The following is a 26,319-nucleotide window of genomic DNA, read 5'->3' on the forward strand; positions in this document are numbered from 1 at the left end:
TTCCCCCTTAAGTGTAAATGAGGGGTTTTATTCTCAATTAGGTTCTTCACTTGCAAAGTTCTCTTCAGAGCAGGTATTTCCCAAGAAGGGGAGCATTTTTACAAGAATTATTTCAATCAGTTTCATCACATAGGCACTTTATGTGACTATACACAAAGTTAATTATGTACAATAGATTTTGATATAATAGGAGAGTATATTCTAAACTCGTCTCCATGTACACTAACACATTATTTGTATGGCTTGGAATGTGGGCCTGATGTTTCTGGTCTAAGAGACTTTAGCCTGCTAGCAGCTGGTAATTTTTCCCAAGGGAAACGTTCTCAAGAAAGCCTCTTCTCAAAACAATCTTGGCAAAACAACTATCTTTTCTCAAAACAATCTTTCTCCAGGTGGTGTTTTACTGTTTCTCTAGTTTCACCAATGGAATTGGAGAGGTGTCGTTCCTATTCACCAATCATGTTAAGTCTGTATCAGAACACCTTATTAGACAATAAAGCTTTTTTATATTCTTTGCCTTCTGAAATATTTGGAGTCTTTTGTCTTTCTTTCGTGTCCTACAATGACACTTGGAATATGTGTGCCTCATTTGTCAGAATACCAAACCTGCCATCAGGGAAGATCCCTGTAGACATGTTTTAAACCTGAAGTCCACCACTAATCTTCTAAGATGAAATACAAAGCAAAGATAAATGGTTTTTACACTCCATCACTTCCTTTATGATCTGAAATTACTACACTGGCAGCAGAGGAAAATATCTACTTTATTCTTTAATTAATATTTTGAGCATCTTTTAAGCTCCAGTGCCTCACAGCCCTTTTGTGCTGCAGTGTTGTAACAAGATCTTTGGAGATTTGTGAGATGCAATTGTCCACATTTTCATTTTAAATAGTCTGATGCTTTATATGAAAAGAAAAAAGAGCAATTAAGAGGAGAAAAACCTGCATTTCAGATAAGACCTCAAATCAGCATTAGTAATATGGTTACCCATGATGCTGCTGAAGCCTTTAGGGACAAAAAGCACGCCTTCATCCTATTGATGTCGTCTACATTATGTCCATAATAGCGTCTGTGTGAAGATGTGCTGGGAACACAAATAACTCTGCTCAGATTGCACCCTTAGCGAGATCCTGCTAGAGTCCTTCATCAGGCAGAAAAAACGGTTCCATTGGACTTCTAATGGAAGAAACTTACAGAAAAATTACGGATTATTTCTGTAGACCTAAAGAGATACTAACCAAACCTTCTATTTAAAAAATGTTGATAATTTTAACCAGTCTGTAAGAAAAATATTTAGTATTCAGAAAAATATTTATTATTCAGAAAATCTTGACTAGTAAACCAAGATTAGTTTTAATACAAAATTTCACTGTAATTTTTTTTTAATTAATTATTTATTATTTTCTCAGTTTACTGTTAAGATAATCCTCTGAGCACTGCCTGCAAATAAGTCTTTTAAATAAAAGATGCTTCTCAAATCTTCTAAAGTTTCTCTATGATGTGTTTTTAAAGCCATAATATACTCTGGATGTTAAGTAACATTTGTGAGGACAGTAATGTTGATGCATTTTTGATTGGAAATAATGGCCAAGCATATGCATCCTGGAGCAACTCAAAAAAGACTGTAGGTGTATGGTCTATAACTGTCCCTTTCCATGTAGGTGATTTAATAAACAAGCACTGAAGGAGAGAAAAGGTCTTTGAGTGACACAAACTGGGGGAAGGCTGACTCCAACTTCAAAGAAGTGGATGGAAACCAGGAGTATTTGCTCAGCCTGTGTCTAAAATTACATTATTTTCAGAGTGAGTTTTGTATTTTTGAAACAATTCTTAGTTTGTCATTCAGGTTTACGCCTCTGCAGTACTGAGATACAACCTCCTTGTTTTGTGACACTGACATTTTCCTGTACTGTTCCTCACCTTATGCAAATGTGAACAATTGCTTCCTGGATGAGGTGACCAGACAATAACAGGGGAAGACTCTTGAGTTTAGAACTCCTACTCAAGATACATATTTCTGAGCTTTCTAGTCCTGTGAGTTGCAACATTAAGTTAATCTTGTTGAATGCAGAAAAAGGGTGCTATCCAAAATCTGTCAAGGTAATTGTTCTTTATCTTCTGAGATAGGAGTCCTTTGTGTTAAATAAACATTTTTTAAGTGTTCCACCATAACATCCTCCTCATCTTCAAGATCTGCATCTTCTTTCATCTCCCACCTGAAAGACATAAAATGAATAAAAACATTTTATTAATTTTTATTGTGTTTTAAACTAGTCCTTAGGACACATTAAAAATACAGGACTTGATTTTATCTATTCATTGCCCTCCCCAGCCATGGTTATACCAGTTGAGATTACTGAATCATGCAAAATACAACCGCCAAAAGCCCTGCCACACAGAACTTGGCACGGGCATGAGGCAATTGACACAAATTGTGAAAGCTACTACAAAATCTTTCATGTACTTACTGCAACAGTACTTTTTTTTCCCTATTTTATGCGTCGCACACACATTGGTAGAGGTGGAAACCTTGTAAAACTTGCAGAGAAAAAGGGGAAGAGCTAACGCACATTTTGGAAGTTAAACAGATGCTCTCAATACTCTCTAAGTTTGCAGTGAAATGTCACCTCATGAAGTCCAACCCAAATATTTAATGTGAGTTGTCATCATTCTCTGGCAGTGATACTACTATTTTACAAAATACTACAAAACTGACTGGCTCTTTGTTTCTTTAACCAACAAGTATAATGATCTAAACAGAAATAAAAGACATCAGATTCTTCCTTCCCCATATGAATACTCCTTTCTAGTTTAGGATTAAGAGCTAATGCCACTAAAACTGCAAAAGTGAGTGACTGTGAAGATATTGGGGTTTTTTTAGTATTAATAGTCAAATATAGAACCTTAAAAGTCATGCAGTATTCTGTTAAAGAAAATAAGGATAATAAATACAGCAATAGTGCTGATATGTAGTCAGGTAAACTTTTTATCACTCCAATTATGCCTACACAATGGTCACTTCTGTGGCTCTACCTCTTCTACAAGTTCTGTGGATTTTTAGAATTTGATATCCCTTTAATATTAATCTCATTCTGTTCTAAGTAGATAATAAAGTATAGGCTCCCAGTTCAGACCACCTGAATACAAAAGGTAAAACACTAGTACTAGAACTAGAAATCACATTTTCAAGTATTAAAACTAATAGGTGATAAATGAGCCATAGAATGATGCAGAAAAGTAGGAGATGTAAAAAAATCAGCTGAACAAGGACTGCTTTTAGGAAACTGTCAGAAGCAATACTTTAATCCTGTCCCCACACTTCTTAGGTCCTCATACTGTAATAATCAGAAGACATATCCAAGTTTAGACTGGTGAATAAATCAAATATAATACAGAATGGTGGGACTACTATGGAACTACTATATTTCATTCCTTATATTTGCAAGAAGAGAACAGTCATTATTGGCAATAGGGCATGGCGTACACCTTGTATCTATTTAAAAGCTTTCTAAAACCAGGAGAACAAGTGCTTTGTAGTAAAATCTCATTGTTAAAAAACAGTTAGGAAAAAATATGTTCAATGAACATGTATAAATCAGAATATATCCTTCACACCTTTACCTTTAAAAACTGAATATGACAACCCATATTACTGCCTGAAGGAGTATCAGAACAAGACAAGCATACCACGAAAAGCATTGAATGCCTATGATCAAGGTTTTGCAATAATTAACTTCCTATTACTCCACTCATGTGACTGCTACCATACTTAACCTTAAGTGTATATTAGCATTAGGTAAAACTAATTGCTATGTCTGTCTGCTTTATTCTCTGGTTTATGATATAAAATCTGGCTGTATGAACCTTCAGTGCAGCCACTTTTGCAAGCATCCCCAGTGAATGCTGTTTAACAGGGTGACTGATTTCCCCTTTTCCTTTTGGTAATGTACCCTCTCTTCAAACTTCGGAGGAAGTTGTGCAGGCCTTAATTTGAATTTGTGGTCCTCAGCATTATTCAGAAACATTACTACACAAGATGAACTAATTAATTTTAATTAATTTGATTTGTTGCATATTTTAAACTAGAGGAGCTCTTTGTTTAGAGAATGTGTCATAGTTACAGAGATAGAAGGTAGAGTGTAGCATTAAGCGTGACCCAAAATCACGTATTCCATATCTTCTCTACATCAATCTGTACAAGGTAGTTTACTATCTCTTTAAGACCCAGAGTTGGAAGCAGAACCTCTGTGTTTTACACTGGTTCACGGAAAGGGGAGGGATGCTGGGAACAGACACATGGAGCTCTCTGTTTCTTCTTTTGACACTCAAAAGAACCTCAGAAAGCAGGGCGTTCTGACAGGCTGCTAGCCACGGCCTCCCAGGAACTGACAGAGAAAAAGACTGACAGCAACCCTTGCCACGGTTGCTACAGCAACCACTGCATCTGGAGCCCCATGAGCTGTTTCTCTGGACTTTTGCTGCTCCTACTCTGGACAGCCACCTGTCGCCAAGGGTCAGAGCTGCTCCACAAGTTTCCAGTTTCTGAGGGGGTTGGCCCGACATATGCTGAGTTTCTTCCATCGTTTCAGCAGCACTGACTCCTTTAGGAGAAAAATATGTTTTCTAGGTTTTGTTTTCTCCCTGCTCCCATTGTTGCTTGGGGAAGTGTTGCACTGCGTTATTTGTTCTCATATTGTATTTTACGTTACTTATTTTTATATAGGGTTTTGTGTTATAATGGTTTGTTCTGTACTCCCCTGTTCTCCTGGAAAGTGTTTTATTCCAAGGCTTGTCCCTACTCCTCTTCCCTGTCACTCCTCCCAGTCCCCTCCTACGGGTCCTGTCTGTCATTCAGCTGTTCCTTCAGCTTCTGGAGAGTTCGGGTAAGGACATCAAACGATAGGCCCAGAGCCGAGGAGGTTCCACCCTTCATGTTCCCATTGGTTTCTTTAAATGTCCCTCCAACCCTGTTCCACACCCACCTTATCCCTCACTGGGTTTTGGGTTGTCCCCTCCCTTGGCCCTTCCCCTGTATGCTAGCCCAGAACATGAGGCCTGGGCAGGACTTGGCCGGAGCAGCAACTGAGGCAGGTGTCTGACCAGGACGGAATAAAGACCTTGGACTTTGCCCTCTCACCAAGTCTGACTCCTTTCCTCAGCCATCGACGCCGTGTCTCTTGTGATAAGGGGAAAAGCCCTTCGTCACTGCCCTGGTTTCTAGGACCCTGGGGAGTTTTCCTGTCTGGTCACAGTGTTGAGCTAGCCTGGGCAAAATGGAGCCAGCAGCTCCCATAGAGACAAGTGACAGGGAAGGAACCACGGATGCTTGTTCAGTGTGTTGCTGCCTTTGTCCCCTCTCTTGACAGCATGGCCCAGAGAGTGGAATCTACGCCATTTTGTCTGTGTTTCCCAGGACAATTCAGGGTCCTCCTCTGCATTTGTGGGTTTAACTGTTTGCCTCTCTGTTTCTTGGTTATTGCTGTTTTCTTTTAGTAAACTTTTTTTTTTTTTTTTTTCCCCACTTATATCTCTTTGCATTTGTCTCTCTGCATTGGTAGAGGGGATAGATTGAAAACTAAGGGGAGAGAAGTTACTGCAGGATGCAGAGCTGAAAACCCATCTGGCTTTGGATATTGCTGATTGAGAGAAGACCAAACACTATACCTCTATATGGACTTACGGATGGTAGCAAACCCTCTGTGGGGGCGGCTAGAATGATGGAAAAAGGCCAGTTGGCATTGAAGAAGGAAATACATCCAGGCAGCAAAAACCTGGCTAGACATTGCTGCTAGGGTAGTAAAGCTGACCAAAGAAGTTTGTCATGTGGATGCCTGTGGAGTCCTGTATTGAGGAGGCTGAAATTTGATCTCCCCCCTTTTGACCAAAACCTAAGACTCCTCCCCTAGAATACCTGATAAAACCCACAAGCCTGTACCTATTCGCCCTCTTTGTCTTCACCCCTCTTCGCTCTCACCCCCTCCCTGGCCGGAGTAGGGGGGAATAAATGGATTCTCGTGCTTAAAACAAAGACTTGTTTCCTCTCTTTCCCTGCCGTAATCTCCCTGGACACAGTCACTGTTGCCACACAATGCAACAACAAATGGTGGATGAATGCGAGCAACCAGTGAGGACAACAAGACCGGCACCCCATAAGTCACCTCTGCAGGACCCCCAGAAAAAGCTTATGGGGAGGGAAACTCCCCAGAAGGAGATCTGTTCTCTGGGACCAAGCAATGGACTAACATCTACCATCACAAGTCTTTTCATTCTTCATGGGAAGGAGTTTTTAAAAGCTACAAGCAGCTAGTCTGCCTGCAAAAGGACCAGGCTGGGGGCTCTTACCAAATCTCCTGACATGTTTGCTGCAACTTATGGACGATAAAGCCCTAGTTGCTACCTATGGACGATTACGGACGATTTGCATGCAGAATGTTGGTGCCCTAGACCCTCCCTCCTGTGAACCTTCACGTTTTTCAGTTTCTGTGAAGCTGCCTATATCTTTCCTTACCCTTTGTTCCTAAGAGTGCAGCAAGGAATGAAAACTGCCAGGATGGCACAGAGTTGCTACCGTCTCTCCGTCACTCTGTGCCCCTCTCCACCCCATCCCCCTTTCCCTGAAGGCAGGACAAGGTCATAAACCGTCCAGAAGTGACCCAGGTGCACTGCCATCCTCCCACCGTCCTGTGTCCTCCTTCGCCCCTGTCTTTCCATATCCCCTGTTCCCTGCCTGGAAAGGCAGTGGCCGCGCCATCCTGGGCGCTCGTTCTAAAAAATGATGCTTACCACGCGGATTTGAGATCCTCTCTTTCCCACTGAAGTCCTTCTCTTCCGGTCTTGTGCCTGCCCTTCCCCCTGCCTACCCGCCCCCCTTCCTGCCGTGCCCTGCAGCTGCCCCGCCCCAGGCCCGCACAGCCGGGGAGGCGAGGCGGGGCTGGCCAGAGAGTGCCCGGCCCCGCTGTGCCCTGCAGCCGGCGCGGCAGAGGCGGCGTGGCGGAACGGCGCAGCTCCGAGAGAAGGCCAGACCCTGCCGTGTGCTGCTGACAGCTCTACCACTGCAGCTTTCACCATTCCTCGCTTCACAGTCATCATCACCTACAATAATAACACCCACAAAACCAACCATAGCCGAGACTGAAGAGTAAGAACCGTGCCCTTCATAAAGAAGAGAGGAAAGAACTGCACCCCTTCTGGTAGCAAGACCAAAAGCCAAAGGAGATTGAACTATGAACTCATTAAGTGAAAATGTATTAATTTAATTCAGTATCATCAATTCTATTGCTTTATTCTCTGTAATTAAGTCTCAAATGCTTTTCTGTTACTTGTCAATTTAGCTTAATAATGTTCATTTTAATTTTGCAAACCTATAAGTCATATTCCCAAGAATCCCATTATTGTAAGTAATTCAATGCACCTTTTAACCAATTTATGAAGGGAGGAGTTGTGGTGTCCTGTTTTGAGGAGGCTGAAATCTGATCTCCCCACTTTTGACCAAAACCTAAGATTCCTCCCCTAAAGTACCCGATAAAACCCATGAGCCTGCCCCTGCTCGCCCTCTTCTTCTTCACCCCTCTTCGCTTTCACCCCCTCCCCGGTCTGGGGTAGGGGGGAATAAATGGATCCTTGTGCTTACAACAATGACTTGTCTCGTCTGTTTCCCTGCTGGTGGTTGTAACCTCCCTGGACGCGATGGTCACTGCTGCCTCACGATGCAATAGATGCCTAGGTGCCTATGCGTTGGGCTAGTGGGGAGCATTGCAATTGATCCAATAACAGACTGGGCTGCCAGAATTAAAGGTATCTGGACTGGCAACACAAAGGAGAGTTGCTTCTAGCTTGGTGGGCCCATGATGCCCTCGGGTGAGCGAAGAGGGAAGAAATGCAACATACTGATGGGTTTATGACTGAAGGATGGACATGGACACCATATCCTAGGTAATCAATGATTGTGAAACATGCACTGCATCAGACAGGCCAAGCAGGCAAAACCCATTAGTATAGGAGACAATGGACTAAATATAAATATGGAGAGACCTGGCAGATGGATTACATCACGCTGCAGCAAACCTGCCAAGGCAGGCCCTACGTGCTCACAACGGCAGAAGCAACTGCTGGATGGCTGGAGACCTACCCGGTGGCTGATGCCTCTCCTGTGGCAACATGGCACCCCAGAAAGAATTGAGTAAGACAATGGGGCTCATTTTAAAAAGAACCTCATGGACACCTGGGCTAGAGAACATGGAATTCAGTGGGTGTATCACCCAGGTATTCCCTATCACCCATGAGCCGCTGGGAAAGTCAAACAGTGAATGGATTGTTAAAAACCATACTGAAGGCAATGGGTGGTGGAACCTTCAAACATTGGGATCTGCATTTACCAAAGACCACCCTGTTAGTAACACTAGCAGATTCACTAACCAAGCTTGCCTGGTTACACTTGGTGGCTAATACAGAGGGATGGTAAACTTTGTGGACCTCAAGGGGACCTGATTTTGGTGAGAACCATCTGTAATGCTGAATTACATATGTAGTATTGGTTGTTGAATGACATTGCCACCATACCTCATAAAATATCCTCAGCAATGAATACAGACTCTTCAAGTTGCATCAGTAATGGACTAAAACAAACTCAACAAACATCTTGGGGGAACAGTCAGCAACCACCTAAATAATACCTATATCAATATAGTTGTTTGTACCTGTATATGGCTACGGATGAAACATCTAGACAACATATATGGTATAGAATAAAGGGTGGATAATCTTTTGCGTACAGAGTTGGAGTTTTCAGTGCTGTTTATTATAATACCATTCACATCAGCCATAGGCATGGTTTTGGATAATGCCATCTCTGGAACAGGAAGGGGTCCATTTTGGTCTGGCTTACCAAAGTGAAGCAATCAGCATACCCTGGTACTATATGACCTGTGGGTCTCTTCCCATTTCCAAGCCCTCCCACGACATTTCTGCAGGACAACTGGGCTGAGAAGAGGCAGAGGGACCATTCCCAAGTTCATGGTTCAAAAGTAATAGTTCCCAAAGTGACAGATCCAAAACTTCAGCCAGGAATGTCTGGGCCAGGACTGCAGTTTTTGGTGCCCAGTGGGACAATTTCCCTCTCCCCCAATGGGGCAGTAACCCGAGGCAGGGGCACTGACACTAGCCGAGTCTGGCTAAGCTGCAAGGAAGTCCAGCAGGTGGCAGGAAGAGGCAGCAAGCAGTAGGAGTGACATCCCAAACATACACCCCTGCTGTCACAGAGAGGGAACAGGAAAACTGGCACTGAAGGCCTGGACCTGCCCCAGACAATGCCAGCACATCCCATCTGCCAACAGAACCCCACCATGACCCCCCTGCATTCCTGGCTTTTTTTCTTCCAGAGGGAAGGTTTAGCCAGGAGAGCCTCTCTACCATCTTGTCTTTGTCCTCAGGGGCACATGTGCTGCCTGGGTGGCAGCAGTCTTGTCTTCTTTGTTCCCAGAGGAGCCAGTTGACTCAGCCTCTGTGTCTCTAGTGATTTTTGTTGTTTTCTTTCTTGTTGACGTTTTATGTTAGTAAAATATTAATTTTTTCACTTATATCTTTTTGCATTTGTCTCTCCTTATTGGTAGACAGGGGGAAGGGAGGTAACATTTCTGAGTCTCTATACCATAAAATTGTCTTAGACTAAGACAAGGACAACAACTGAAAATTCTTAATTAAATACATTCAAAGCATTTATTGCTGGAAGTGTAATACAGAAACCTACCAATCGTAGCTAATGGAAGTCTAACAATAAATCAGCAGATTCCTTTTAAAGATAGTGATTTCATACTTGTCAGCACATTACATTAAACAATAGCATTGGTAAAAATATTCAACATCATCATCCAGTTTGGAAGTTCTTTAGTGTTCACGTTACAAGAAGTTATTCTAATGCGTTTTCATTTTATCCAAAAGTAATCTCATTTTATCCAAAAGTAATCTATTTTCAAGGCATGTAAGGAGATCCAATGAGGACAAGAATGTCTTCTGTGTATTCACTTAGCAGCATCCATGAATTAAAGATCTATGAAATTAGATTGACCAGCTAATTTGGTCCCTTATTAACTGAGATTTTTTCCAATTTTATGCTTTAAGAATGGGAACAATATTGTTTTCAAAAGACTACTGGACTGTAAGGAAGAAGGCTGTAACACATGTTTCTTATTCTAAATAGGATGAGAAATAAGCTGTTTGTGTTTAAGTGGAAAAAGTCAACATTTATTAGTAAAAATTTTGTCCAAAATAGATTTTTTTACTAGCATATCAAACTATGTGACAGTTGTTCTGGCAATAATAATTGATACAAATCCAACTAGCCAGTTAAACTAATGTGAATATGAATAAAATAACTATCAGGGATGACTTTCAAAATGCAAGATTCATCAAACAGCCAACTTGCATACTTCTGTTGTTTCCAATTATTAGTAACATTGCTCTTAGAAAAAAAATAAAATTCAGATTCAGAGGTGCCATATGTTTTATTTCAGTCTGATATATTTTGGAACATTAAATAAAATCAGCATTTTAAAAGGATATTGGAATTATTTGAACCAACCCATTATACCACCACCTACATTTTGCTTAGCGTTCATTTAACCCTAAAAAGAGCAACTAAAATGTCCAAGAAGCCCAAATTTTAGGATATTATTCATATTTAAAAGAAGGCATAGGTTTAGAATAAAATGCTATCACCTTTGTAATTGTTAGGGTTTTCAAGCCAATAATAACTTGTGAATATATATAATTAAAATTTCTAAATATATTTTCAAAATATGCTGAAATATCAAATAATGTAGGTGACATATTGCATTAATCTGATATGAATCACTTAAATATTCTCTGTATACAGTTCCTTTCTGTGTTGAATATGGCTAATGGGGGGGGGGGGGGGAAGTAGTATATTTTTCAGATAGATACAGCAAAACACATCAGCACAGATAAATATATGAAACACTGAAGTTTTCTGCTAGCACTGAGAAGGCTTCTGTTTCTCCTTATAAATAAGGAGCAAGAGAGGAAGTCTTGGCTTGCACATTCACAAGCTAACAAAGGGCAAGGGGGAAGTATTCAGTAACCCAGGAAGATCAAGTGATTCCAGCTCATGTTTCCTTAGCAATGTATCAATGTGCTCTCCTTGCTTAAAAATAACATTAATATATTCATTTATATAAATTGCTATACAGACCTATTCTTTTGTGATAGTTTTGTTTCCCTCTATTGAATTGAAGAAAGTGAAGAAGTTAAATCTGTTTGCAGAGAAAAATTTTCAGTGTACCTGTAAAAAGCATGCTGGGCAGTCCCAATTATTTTACTTCTTTAGACTACTCCCGTAACGTCTAATGCATGCATGAAGTTGCTTATCTGACCTTCTGAACTAAGAACACTGTTTATTTGGGAAATGCAAATATTTCAAATATATATGCATAGAACATATATATAGACCTATATATAATCCTATATCTACCTGTGCTCATGCAAGTAACAAATAAATGATGCAGGGCTTTGAGATGGCTGATTTTATGGAAGAATGGGGTCAGTAACACTATGTCTAAGCTAAGTGCTTGGCAGTGACTATTCAAAGGATTACAGCTTTTCAATAATTTAAAATAACTTTGTAATCGTGGATTGAATTTAATTCTTTTGAACATGAATATAATTCTTCAAGAATATCAAAGAAGGAAGCGTTGTATTTCTCTAGTGAAACCCAGACGGGCGCCAATGGCAAAAGGAAAGAGCCTGCTCCCTCACTGTGGGGATATCACGGCTTTATTCTGGAGTGGTGCTCCTGCCTGCTGGAGCTCTTTCCCCGTCCATGCTGGTGCCAGAGAGAGCCCGAGGCCCCTGCCTGTCCCGGGGCATTTTCCCCGTGGGGGGAGGGGCCCAGAGGCAGGGACAAGCCACTCCCCAATCAGGGATAAGGTGGGAGTGGAACAGAGTTGGGTTACATTCCAGTGTGGGGGATGGGCACGGCCGAGCAGGGACAAACCACGTGATACAGTTTCCGAGGGAAACAGGGGATACAATAGAAAAACATTACAAAACCCAATATAAAAATGAAACACAATAAAAACCCATTTAATGCGCTACAACAAGGAAGTATGTTATGACCTGAGTGCCAAAAATATTTTCATTCAGCAAATGCATATGATTTACCTGCCAATGATTACATGATAGAAATGCATCTACTAAAAATGCCCTGTTCTTCAGGGTATCATAAGCTATTTGTTCCCTCTCTTTACCCCTCCCCTTTTAATTTCAACTTACAAAGCCTATCCATTATGGATATTGAAAACTCAATGTAAATATTTTAAAGGATTAAACTTTCAAATATGGTTACTGTGGCATATGTATGTTCTGTAAATACGAATATATCTGCTGAGAGGCTATATTTGATAATTTTACAGCATTGAGGCTTAGGAGTATTAAAAAAAATCATGTTTTGTCAACAAGAAACTTTCTCCAATTTTTAAGGAGGGGCTACTATGATAGCATAAAAAGATTAATATTTTAAAAACATAAGATTATTATGGCTGTAGTAAAATCCCCTTCTTAATGCTTTGAAATTTTAACAAATACTTATTTTCTTGCATTTAGAAGGATTTCACTCACTTCAGATCTTGAAGGAAGAAAATGTGCTATGTAAGCAGGACACTCAGGGGAATGAGGAAGCTGACTTCTATTGGTAACAAATGATTTTACTCAAATTTAAGCAAATGATGGGCTGCTAAAAAGCCTCATACTTTCATGCCCACTATAAAGAAAAAAAACATTGTTGTTTGGCCTGTAGCCAGAATACCCCCATATTTTTGAGGACCAAAAAATTTGACTTCAACAAGCACAGAAATTTAGCAGATGCTTCTTATTTTATTTTCAAAAATTGGCACCTGTTCTTATAACCCTGTCTCACTCTTCCTGAAGATTCCCAGGGACAGACTGAAAATGCAACAATTGATTGAATCAGAGACACCATCCCAAAGAAAAGCAAAATAATCTGTAGATAAAAATTGACACAGTCAAACAAATCAATTTTAGAGTAACATACTAAAAAAATAGAGAAGAGATGGAGATAGACAAACAGGATCTCGGTCCACAGTAGGTTTCACTATTGGTCATTCAGGTCTTCCACTGCTGAAATGCAACCCTTCACAGAATTTGTTTCTGTTTGGTACAGAAAAACTAGTAATTTCCCCCAGTTCATTCCAAGAAAGATAATATTGCCTACATGAGTGTAACTAATATTTACATCCAGAAATGTGAAAGCCACAAAAGCTAAGAAGAGAAAGGTAAGTGAAATGACGACTGACAGTTTTGGAAATCCGTCATGCAGACTTCACACCTTGCAATCAAGTGGGAAAGGAGAACACTAGAAGAAATAGCACTCCTAAATGAATAGGCAAAGACCTTTACTTTCTCTGTAGTTCAAAGCCACTCTTAAAAGTGTTATTAATTGGAAGAAAAAAGATGAATAAACAAAGGTGAATTTCACCAGGTTTTAACCCACTACAAAGATTGGTGACTCTACAGAACAGCATACTGAGTGAACTTAATGAAAGCATCTATAAAAAAATTAACTCCATAATGCTGTGTATTAAATACGTTTAGCTTAATGATGCTGGGTACATTATAAAATCATGCAAATTAATTTGCTCAAAATGTATGCAAATGGAAATCTTTTAACTGTTGTGCTAGCTTGAAAGCAACACCAGGAAGAGACTCCAAGTCAGAAAAAAACCAATTTAATAGGAGGAAAAAGAAAAAAAAAAAGGTAAAATAAAATAAATGCAGTAGTACAGAAAATCACTGACAGAGTCAGAATACAACCTGATACCATGGTGGTAGCAGTCCAGATGAAATGGTCTTGTTTCTGAAGCAGTGTTCCCACAGAAAGGTCTGGTAGCTCTCGTCCTCTGGGAATTCAGTGGGTAAGGCTGCCTGTGCTGTCCCAAATCCCAGATTATATCCAGGTGGGAATGCTTGGCTCCTCCCCCTGGGTGGAGCATCTCACAATGGGCCTTTATCATTTTATCAGTCTTGCAATGGGTCCTTGATGGCCCACTAAACAGAGATAGCTCCCAGAGGGAATTATCTATGAGTCATGCAGGAAGGCATTGATGGGCCATTAACAGAAGATAGTCTGGAGGGAGGTGACAAGGGAAACAGTGCACAACTTAGTTTCAACAGCTCATGGAGATGGTGATAGAATACTTTGGACACAACTTACATTGTAACCTAGGACAACTGTAAATAGTTTTTTCCTTTTTTCAAAATACTTTATTTAGAGTAATTTCCAAATAGGGGAATGATTAAACAGAAATATGAAAACATAATGAAATGTCTTAATACATATCATATTTCCTGTAATTTTTTCTACTCATTCATTCTTTAAAACATTAAATCTGACCATTTTGCTTTAAAAATTATAAAATATGATTTAAAATCTTGTTTTAAAAATCATAAGGCTCTAGTTTTCAAATTAACGCAGTAGAATAATTTAAACTGTAATATTTGCTTTACTAGTGCAAGCAGGGATTGAGGAATTTTCTTCTACTTAATATAACTACAAAAGGAATTAGCCTATTACATTACTTTTTAATTAATCCTATTACATTATTTTTTATTTATCCATCAATGTTGTCATAGCCAAAATCTGACAGTATATCTGTAAACAGGAAACTTATTAAAACAAGTGTTTACAACTTTTACTGACAGAAAACTAATTGGGTGAACATTTTTTACAGATGTATACCTTCTTTAACATAATTTTCAAGAGGAGAACACATTTCATAGCTAAAAATAAAGAAAGTACCTTCAGAAAGTTTAACAGCTTGGCCTTTGCCAGCCAGGACCACTGTAACTTTGGTCAGAGAAGTGCGGAGAACAAGGGAAGGTGTACAGTATGCCACCCTGCTGCAATAAATTGATACTGTGAGGATCTGACTAACTCTTTAACACAAGAGAAAGAATGACTGTGGGATGCTTGTATCTTTCTAATTCAAATGACTCATGGGAGACATGAGAGTGACAGAGAAAGGGTCTCTTATGTACTGGTGAAGTCTCCACCTGCCAGGCTCCTGACTTGCTCTCTCTGCATGATGAACTCTAAAAGGTTTGGATTTCATCTTGGAAAAGGCTTGGGAACATGTTTCTAAAACCTCAGAAATCCTCTCATGACAGGAATATCATTTATCTGTCAACTATATCAAAATCATAGAATCATAGAAATATTAATGTTGGAAAAGACCTCCTGGATCATCAAATCCAGCCTTTGACTGAACACCACCGTATCAATTAGCCATAGGCTAATTATCAATAAGCTGTAGGCTAATTCCTAAATAATACCACTAAGTGCCACATTTACTACTTCCTTGAATACCACTGGCCTCGGGCCCTTGACTCTGAGAAAGAACAAGGTGTGTGTTGTTCTGCATTATTTGGGTTTATATTGTATTTCATTTTTATATTAGGTTTTATAATGGTTTCTTCTGTACCCCCCCTGTTCCCTTGGAAAATGTATCATGAGGTTTGTCCCGGCTCCTTCTCCCCGCCCATCCTCCCAGGTTGGAATGTAATCCAACTCTATTCCACTCCCACCTTATTCCTGATTGGGCAGTGGCTTGTCCCTGCCTCTAGCCCCTTCCCCCCAGGGAAAAAGCAAGGAGACCATGTGCGAAAATCTCTCTCTCACTCTTGGGACTGGGACCCAGAAGGGGACTGGACTGAGCTCTGTACACTGTGGGGCAGCACCCCAGAATAAAGGTGTGATTCCCCCTGGACCAAGGGTAGACTGTTTCCTTTCGCCATCGACGGACACCTGCTCTCTCTGAAGAAAAAGGTTTGCAGCCTCTCTGGGATCTTTAAGGCCCTGAAGGGAAAATTCCTTCTGGTGTGGTTTCTCTCTCAGGCTAGCCGAGGCAAAAATGGAGCCGGGGCTCCGGGAGAGAGAGGGAGCTGCTTCAGATGTGACTGCAGATGGAGGCCATGCAAAAGTAGGGTAGCACTTATCCAAGACACAAATCCTTGTTCTAGTTCCTGAAGATAAGTACAACACAGCACAGCACAACGACAAGAATGAGGCCAAGAAGTGCGCATGGACTGCAGGGGGAAACAAGGCCACCCAGGACTCCTGAGGCCCTCCAACCCATTTCCAGAAAGATCTGAAAGAATGGACTGTGCATGATAACTAATTTGCATAGAAAGTCAGATAGCTATCCTCAGGGTGAGAAAAAGCTGTAAGAATGTACCCCCACTGAGCGTTGTAGGCATGTCCCATGTCCCTGGCCTTTCCATTGGCTAGACTGACACTGGAACTGATTGACTGATTGACTGAATGATTGATTGATTGATTTCCCTCCATTTTCCATGACAAGCTTGTAACTTATAATAAAATTTGGCGAGTTTCTGTGGACTCTGACTTTTGTAATTTCTTTTGACCACAAGAATCTACAAACCTTGGCTGCTCCCTTTCTCCTAAGGGTGAAATGTCACACAAATCAGGCATGAAATGATGTAAGTTTTGGCTCATTTTTATCCTAAAGTTATGTAAATTCTGGTTAAGTAAACAGCACATCTATATCTTCTAGCTTAAATAGTCCCTCCCAACCAACTTTTAATACCTCTGTTCTCTTTTTCAGATGTGGGCATACTGCAGGGCTGCAGAAAACAGACAAGTATATTTTCCCATAAAAAATACTCTACCTCTTTTTTATGAAAGATTTGAAAAAAGAAGACAGGGTATTTGCATACAATTTCATTCTCTGCCTTGAAATTTCTTTTAACTGTAAAGCTGCAAACTCTAAAATCCACATAGAAAAGTCATTAGAAGATCAGGAGATGTGGGTACAATGGAAAACATTAACTTAACACTGATCAAGTATATGTAGAAAAAACCAATGTGGTGTATGTAAAATGCCTTTAAACAGTTTAATAAAATTGACATCATGCCAAAATAGGAAACATTTACATCTACATCTACATCTACATCTACATCTACATCTACATCTACATCTACATCTACATCTACATGTATACATGGTATAGGTTTTGCCCATGTTTGTGCCAACCAAAAAAACCCTCCTCTCCTCCTCACATCCAGCACTACTGCTGTAAATTCTGTGAATTTGACTATCAGCTGTGAGAGGCCAAAAGGGAAGAGAAAGCATCACTGACACCACAAAATATGGAAAAGGAAAAGACAGAAATATAGAAACAGACATTCTTAAGCAGTTCCTTTCTTTTTGGCAAAGCTGCCAGATTTGCACACAGATTTATCTTAAAAATTTGTAAAACTAGGAATATTCATACTTGTAGGGAAGCAAGCTGCAACACCCTGCATGATACAGCATAATCAAGGAAAGATAAGGGGAATTTGTTCTGGCATCTTTTCAACAGACTGATCTTCCAAGACTGGGCTATTACTTGCCTAAGTAAGTAATTTAAAAATTTTAAAACTAGAACTCTGGATTAAATATCCAAAGATAAAGTAAAGGGTTAATAAATATATAAATCATAAGCAGGTAAATCTTAGAAGACAGAGTGAGAAGAGTATTTTTCTTGGAAGAATACATTAAATGGATGGAAATATAAGTAAATAGGAAAAGTAAATTATACAATTATTTCAAAGATGAAAATATTTCTAGACTAAAGGCACTTTACAACTTCATGGAACTAGCTGAAATGCCTGCCCAGAAAAGAAGGCAAGAAGATAAAAGGAACAAAACCTATGTGCATAGAAAGCTTGGTGAAACAAAAACTATTAAACAGCACAGATTATTTGTTTATGCCAGAAAAAAATAGTGTTTGGATTAATATTCTCAGTTTCACTACATGGTATTGCAGATCATAAAGCTGTCAATCATGTAAAAGTCAGTGTTTCCTAGACAGCTATGGACATGATTAACTCTTTTTTTTTTTTTTTTTTTTTTTTTAAAGTCAAAGAGAACCACAATTTAAAAGGTTCATAGCAAAGTTGTATTAAATTTTTTGAGTATGCTTCAATGTAAAAATATAAACCCAAAGAAAAAAACACCAAAAAAAGTTCTAGTCATACATCTAGAACTCCATTTGGTACTGCTACACAACATAGCCTTGCACAGCAAAATAGAACGGGTACCTTCTGGAAAGTTGTGTAGAAATATGAGAACAAGACTATTTGACTTGGTAATAAATAATGTTCAAAATAAAAAGTTTAAATACTTAGGAGAAAACTCCAGTATGCATATTCTGTGACAGAAATTAAAATATTTTAAGCTTTTCCATATGACTGTACACATATAAGATACATGATATACATATGACAGTACACTATTGTACAAGTATCTCCTTACAAAGCATGAATGCAAGTGACACTTCTCCTTGCACTCAAAAGGTGGACAGTACATGAAACAGGAGTAGTTTAGTAGAACAAATAGAACAAATGTTCATGTTCTTCTGGAAAAGGAAAAGGAGAATTTCTGAACCTAGCACTGCAGAAACAAACCACATTTGTATTACTGCTGGTGAAAGGTGCAACCCTTCTTTTATATTCTTTCCTGGGTGAGACACTAAAAGCTTTGCTGATCAGGAATGACTGTGTCATGGCCAGATATCTACATGCCCAAGGAGATCAAGTCAGTGCATGGGAATTGTTGACATCTTATGCTATAATCAAGTATTTTTTTTACCTCTAGTATTCTTTCAGGAGAATACATTTGACTGATTTGTAGTCCTGAAAAACAATATTGCTGTTTTCTGCCTTCTTTAGGCTTATTATGCTAATATTAGCGTATCTATTCTGTATGAAAGACTCAACTTACTATGAGCTCAGTTTTCATTAATGGAAACCATATCCAAACACACACACAAAGAAAAAAAGGAAGGTAACAACAGTTTATTAGGAGTTAATGTGTACTACTTCTGAACAATGAATTGTAAGGCTCAGCATGTGACAGTTAATGGTCTTCATGCAGGTTGTGCGATAAAGCACAGGATGCATTAAAAAGCCCATTTTTCCCCTTTTAACAGCTAATTCTACGGTCTCCTTATTTTTCTAAATTTGCTGAGCCTCTCTCTTTATGTTGCGGTATTGAAGCATACTGCTGATAGCACAATACTTAGCACAACTTGTCTTCTGCAGCAATTTTGCAGGTAATTTCCTCAAGCACAAAAGAGACAACACACATAGGACAGAGCTAGTCTGTAATTTACTTGTGCGTAACAAATTATCAATTTTGTCACTTCTTTAACAAAATCAAAATAATTTTCATCTCTTAGATTGATTTTTAACTGTGCTATTACAGTATTATCCAATATAAGTAGTATAATGAATTTTTAATTTTATTTCAGAGATAAAACATTTTGTCGAAGGAAGAGGAGGATAAACTGACAGAAAGTGAAACAATTCTTCATGTTAAAAATACCCAGCATGAAAACACAGTTGCAAGGAAGGTAGATTATAAAGTATGCATTTATCCAATAATTTTAAATACTGTAATTACACTGACTGCTCATCAAAAGGCTCTTAAGGCTCATTAAAATCATAAAACATTTCTAATTAAATATATATTTAAATGAAGCTTCTATAACATGGTACTTTAAATCAGACAAAGAAGTTCTGGTGAAAAATCTAATTGAAGTTTAGGTAAGAATTAAAGCTTAAAGATGGGTTGCCCTTTAATACAAATTGAATATTACTGTGTTGTATCCATCTTTATCCCAAACTTGTCCATAAAATAGTCAGTTTTCATAAAATTCATATGCCAAATATTGTAAATTTTTAAAATGGAAATAATAACTGTGATAAACATTAACTATTTTTTGTTCACTGAAGATCAAATAACTCAAGATAACAAGAAGTTACTATGTCACTATCTAAGCTGATAGGCAAACAGACCCTTGCTCATTCCTTCTCTACTTGCTTAATCAGCTTTAAGTTTCAGGAATTCCAGCTTACAACTACAGCCTTCATCTCTGCGACCACCGAGGGACAGAAAGAGACCCTCCCAGCAACACGTCACACATACATCATCGGAGGAAAGAAGCAAGATAAAAGCAAGACTGAAAAATCTACCAATTCACGGCAGTTGGTGGAGCGAGACTCCCCTGCCGTCCAGCGCTGTATTTGCCTTTGCTTTGCTTGCTGTAATGTAATAAATTCATATTGGAACTTTTCTTCGTGTTCATAGTCTATTACAATTACTTTCCAATTTATCAATTGATGCAAGTGGGATTTCGTTATATCCAATTTAACTGATGCTTTTAGAAGGGGACAAGGCCTGTGTTCCTATTAATCAAAACCAAGCTGAAGCACAAGCATCCACCCATATGTGTTCTTAGTCACTCAATTTAATCCCTTTCAGACAAGAGTGCCTTTTTGCCAGCCAAGGCACTACAATACTGGGGCTTTGTCCAGTGCACTGGGATGGTCCTTCAATATTCACGTACTGAGTCCCACAAAGTGCTCTTCTTTCAGACTGCACACTTTCAAGTCCTTGAGGATTTATGTCACTATCTATCTTCTGATCTCAAATAGCTTTGGTGGTTTTCAGGTTTATCAACAGCATTGTTCTTTCTCAGTCTTACTAAGAGGACTGTTCCCTTTATTCTTCCAAGGATGTCACTATGATGTGGGATTACTTGTCTGCTAAATCTCTTGTCATTTTGAGAACTGGACCAATGGACTTTCACAAGTTTCACAACCTGGTCTTCAACCAGGTTCCATAGGTTAAGGCTTGAAATGCAAACATTGTCCGTTAGAGTCTGAACTCATTAAGTACTATTCACCATCAAAGCTGGAAGGGATGTATAGAAGTCATCTAACCCTGCACTAAAACCAGGTGTAACTATATTGGTTTGCTCAGATACCTGTCCAGAGAAGTCCTAAACTTCCTCTAAGCACAGAAAGTCCACGCCATCTTTGGGCACTTGCTCCAGTGTTTGATGACCCTCAAGCCCAGCATAAATATATGTAGCTCTCCCTACTAATTTTCAACCTTTGTTGAATTGTGTATAATTTGCTAACTATATTTATTTTTTTTTTTCCAAATTTTAGCTGTAGTTCTAGAAAATTAACACAGAAATTTTTAAAAATATACAATTGATAAAATTTACAGGACAGGTTTGCTATATCCCATAAAATAAAATATCCATCTGCATTCTGAAATAGCATGGTATGTCAGACGCTAAGCATATCAGCGGGTCTTGGCAAAAGTAAATTTAAATAAGATATGTAGTGTGTTATGCACTGGTAGGAAGCACATGAATTAATTTCACCTGTCAGCTGAAAGCTGAAGGGGATGTACCCAAGCTATGATAAATCCTCATGCTACTTTTATTAATTAACATATTTTAAAATCTACCCCTACTGAAAGCACCCTTAATATTTCACTTATTTCTTCTTCTAATCTCTTTTCTATATCTAAAGTTATATGATGGAAATTATATTCCTGAATTTCTCACATGACTGCATTTTTTAATCTTTCTTTTGTTTCAATCCACGTTTTGACAGCACACAAATTTTGTGAGGAAATGCCTGGGCTGATACTTTGAACCGATTCACCACCCAAGTGGCTACATTTGGGATAAATGAGGTGTGAAGAGCCTCATCTAGGGCCATCTCTGTCTTTCTTCATGTAGCCTCACAGCAGCAGCTTCAAAAAATGATTTGCCACCACGCATCAATAGAAAATAAATTATTACTATTCTCACTTGTCAATGTGCTTGTCTTCACTTTGGCTGGCCTAATGATTGGCAGCTCAAAGGGAACATTTCCAGCCTTTCTGGAGCATGATTATGACTGAGTACACTACTCCTCTATGCATCCTGGCCAGTAAAAATATTCAGGGAAAGCAAATTATTTCAATGTTTGGCACAGATGATTAGAGCATTAGCCATGAATGCTAGAGAAGTTTTTATTTGACAGTCAAGACTGTTTAGTTCTGACATTTATCCTCTCATTTTATTGCTTCTACTAAGTGCAAAGTTGCAGAATTCATGTATGTGCAAATAATGTACCAGAGTGCAATAATATGGATGACAAGTCTTTGAGGCAAAGAGACAAACTACATATAAAAGTGAAAAAAAAAAAATTAAAATTGTTTTCTCAGTTATTTTCTCAGACATATAAATATGTCTGAAAAAATATGGTTGCACAATTGTTCAAATGGCAGCTTAAAATTTTTCTGAATTTTAAAAAGAAGTCATAGTTGACCTCTTTGGATGAACCCTGTGACAAGACAACAGCTTTTAAAAATCCCTTCGTTTTCCTTAGGACAAAGAAGAGAAAATTGTAAGAGTATTTTCAACAATGGCCCCCTATACCGTAGTTAAAACCCACTACATATTCAAAGCCTTCATTAAGGGATCAAGTTTTGCTAACTGAGCACTTGGAACCGCTAAAGGGAAATTATTGTGATGCACTTAGTTGTTACTTGGGATATTGGATTGTTTAGTTCCTTTTAAAGGCAGCATTTAGGAGAATGTTATGTCTGTGCAATACAATCACAAAATAATTAGTATTTTTGTTAGAAGGTGGTACCAGCCTATAACCCACCACACATCAAGTGCCACAGAAGCAGGGCATGGAATGGATGTTAGGTTAGCAAAAGCACTCCGTCTATGATAAGGTATATGCGCCCGGCCCTTGCAACATCTGACATATAATAGATCAGGGTCATGACTCTCATCCACAGTAAACCATGCCAACTACCTGTCATGGGTCGGGAGTGATATTCCCCAGTATTAATAACGGAGTGTACAGGACAGGCAAATGGTTAACATGGGAGTATTCACCACATGAAAACAACACTCGCTCCACTGCGCTACCTGATGGCCCTTTCCTGCCATTCCCTGCACACGACGGGAGGTAGAAGAGAATAATCCCAGGGTCCTGGCCGTGCCCCTCCTGGCCCCTCCTGGCTACTGCGAAAAGGACCCTGTTCTGGCTGGAATCCACAGGACACAATCACAGCAAAGTGTGAATTGTTCATGGAATTGTGCTCCTTGGAGGGATGCGTCTCAAACTCCGCCGGAAAAGCTGAGCGTGTGTAGAATAAAGACTCAACAATAAGACAAACTAAAAGAAACGAAAGCGAACGGTTTCTTTAAATCTCACTAGAATTAGCTGTGGTTGGGATTGTAAGTGAAATAAATGAAGAAATTATATATGAAACCATAACACAAAAAGTAATTGCTTTGTGTGTCTGTTAAGACTCTGCAGGTACGTAGTCTGTTGCATAACACGATAAAAACAGAGCCAGAAATTATATTAAAGATTGAGACATATATTTATATATTATGTGGATGAGTATTTTCAAATATATATCAACTCAACCATTTAAGTAATCTGAAGTTTGCAGTCAGAGAGAAACACCTAGACAAAAAATATATTAAAGAGAAACTAAATCCTTTCCCTGGTTTTACAAACACTCTCTGAACTGCCCATCCAGCATATTCAGTGTCTTGGTTTCAGTTCATCCTGCAAAAGACTAGCTCATTTACAAGTGCCTTCTCCCCTCATCTGCTATGATAGCACTACAGTATAAACAGACATATAAAAATGCTTTCAGATTCAAAAAGTTTCTTAGAAGTTTTAAAGTCAGTTATGTAAAAAAGTTTGGAAAAAATTGGTATTAATGGAAACCATGAATTTTAATAATGAAGTTTCACATACCATTTTTCTTCTTTATTCTGTATTTTTGCACACAGAACAGAGACAAATCTCTTATTTCAATATTGTATTTTCTACTAAGCATTCAATGAATGACTTTATATCTAACTTACCACACACTTTAAAGCTTGTATTATTATAATTATTATGAATTTTCTCTCATAGTTTTCTATTCCAGGCATCACTGCCCAGCTGTTTCATAAACACTAAGCCAATATTTTTAAAATATTTGAAACAATATTTAAAACATTTAAAAATACTTAAAACATTTCAGAAAATATTTAGCCAATATATTTTGAGAGGAACAGACTTTACCCTATTTAATGTATCACCAAACTGGAACAGGGATTAAAACCAAATTTGACTTCCTTGTTTGAGACACCTTTAACACATTATTGCAGAATACTTGGCACCACACAATGGTTTCCTTGCTGAAAGAACATCTCACAGTGATTTAATCTACTGATGAATGCTCACATCTATTCCAAGTAATATATCATAATCTCTGCTTCCAGTAGCCTGATCTGTACACTGCACAAATTCTGCCCCAACTTGGCAAGAGTGGAAGAATTTAACACACCATTCAAGTGCTAGGCTATGACTTCTTTAGGCAGCAGTCTACCCTTTCACATATTTCAGCCTCAGCAGCCGAGAAGTGGAGATTATTTGTACAGCAGCTCGGTTCATTGTACAATCACAGTCCAGCAACGGCACAACCCATGCTCTTCACAGAGTGAAGGTGTAATTATGTGAAAAGAAAGTACTGAATCCTGTAATTACAGCTGTCCCTTGCTGCATGCAGAAAATGTTTACGTGTCAGGGTATCAGCTCTGCAATACTCTCTACAGATGTATGTATCTGATGATAATACATTTTTCTTACAAGCATATGAGGGTTATATCAAATATTTAATTAAATATTTGGGTGAGCATTTAACTTTATATGGTAATCAGATAAAGCTGAATCGGAATTTTAAAGCTTCATATAGCAAAATTCTCTAAAAATTATCCAGTACAATAATTTTTCTGTCTCCTGACATAATTAACCAAAATGTCAAATATTCTCTTCCTGTTTCACTTTCTTAATACCTTCTATTGTCATCAGAAACATAATAGAAGGACCTTACTGTGCATACATAATTTTCTTGTGATTGAACAGGTGCACTGGAATTTAAATAATTTAAAATCATAATTAAATGCCCCATTTTTTTCATTGCCTTTTTTTTTATAAACACATTTTGGCAATTAAATTCTGAAAGGAGACTTTTTTTCTTCCTTCTTTTTGAAAGTAAGATTTCTAAACAATGACAATAGACAGACATAGTCATTCTGGAAAGCTGGAAGACATTACCCAGACTGATCTGGTTGTATTGTTCATAAAGGGAATGACTTTTCCACATTATCTGTAGTTTCACTCCACTCCTTCACAATATTTTTGACTCGCTTAAAGTTGCTCATAATTTATAGGCTTCTAGATCAAATAAAAATGAGGGTTCTAAAACACTGAGGTGAAAGATTGGTATCCACATTAGAAAGAAAGTTTTTTTACTACAACAAAGCTGGGGGGTGGAATTGGTAAACCATGGCTAAATACTTTTGCAGTAAGAAGTTGCTACAGTAGAATTGGATCTATTTTAAATTATTTAATACCAAAACCACTCAATACCCTGTACATTCAGGAATTACTGCAGAACTTAGAAATTTTTTATATATATATAGGTCTGGTAGTTAGATGTGCCACATAATTTTCTCACAGGGTCAAAGTCAAACCTTTTAGAAACATCTGGAAGGTAACACCAAAAAATCAATAGAAGGTATTATTCACTTTCAAAGGATAGGCCATCATGGCAGCAGTCCAACCACAAAAGGTAGGAGCACTCTCACATTAAGATAACACACATTGGCTCTGGAGGGAGTTGCCACAACCAATGCCCAGATATTGTGTTTATAAGTATGCAGGGTTTAAACGTTTGAACAGTCTCTGGCTGGCTTTGCAGTGCTCTGACTTGAGCTACAAAAGGATAAGAAGTTAAAAATGAAATCGCCACTATTGAAGTGTACATATGATAATATTTTTGCAATTGTTTTAGTTAATGATAAATACCTTACATTTTTATCAGAAAGATCATTATTCACCACCACCAAGGAGTAATTCTGGCTTTAGGGTTTAGAGAAAGGCCATCATCTCAGCTTCTTCAACAGCACATGCTACTATTTCTGGGTGTCTGAATCCACATGCCATAAGTTTCATTCATTTATACCTGCTTTTGGTTACCAGACACTACTGCCTTTTTCTAAAGCACACTAGTTAGTGAATAAAAATGAAAGAGAAGATTAAATTGGAAAAAAACTGAGTTACTTGTTCTGACAACACAACCAGTGCGTTTTATAGACCTGGCATGACAATTATAAGAAGGATAAATACTCATGAAAACTTTTGTTCCCATAACTGGACTTCAATAACCCATGACAGGTTAGTAGGGTGCATAACCAATATCACATGATGAATATGTGTCAGTAAAACTCATTGGAAAGGAAGTAACACAGCTTATATAGACCTGCAATAATGACCTTGAGAATGGCATTTGCAAAGTCACCAAAAATCATCAATTCGCTGTAATATTTAAGTCTTTTATTGAAAATTTCAAGTTATGAAA

General features: G+C 38.5%; 1 protein-coding gene across 4 annotated transcripts in view; it reads right to left on the minus strand.

Moving 5' to 3' along the window:
- Positions 1 to 1,416: 1,416 nt before the first annotated feature.
- The window catches only part of KIAA0825 (KIAA0825 ortholog), a 242,871-nt gene continuing 217,968 nt past the window's right edge, over positions 1,417 to 26,319 (minus strand). For all 4 annotated transcript variants that reach the window (XM_040089698.2, XM_040089700.2, XM_040089697.2 and 1 more), the window contains one exon: positions 1,417 to 2,217. In XM_040089698.2, the coding sequence (XP_039945632.1) occupies positions 2,097 to 2,217 (121 nt within the window). In that variant the 3' untranslated portion in view covers positions 1,417 to 2,096. The remainder of the gene's footprint in view (positions 2,218 to 26,319) is intronic.

This window comes from Hirundo rustica, chromosome Z (assembly GCF_015227805.2).
Source record: "Hirundo rustica isolate bHirRus1 chromosome Z, bHirRus1.pri.v3, whole genome shotgun sequence".
Classification (NCBI taxonomy): domain Eukaryota; kingdom Metazoa; phylum Chordata; class Aves; order Passeriformes; family Hirundinidae; genus Hirundo; species Hirundo rustica.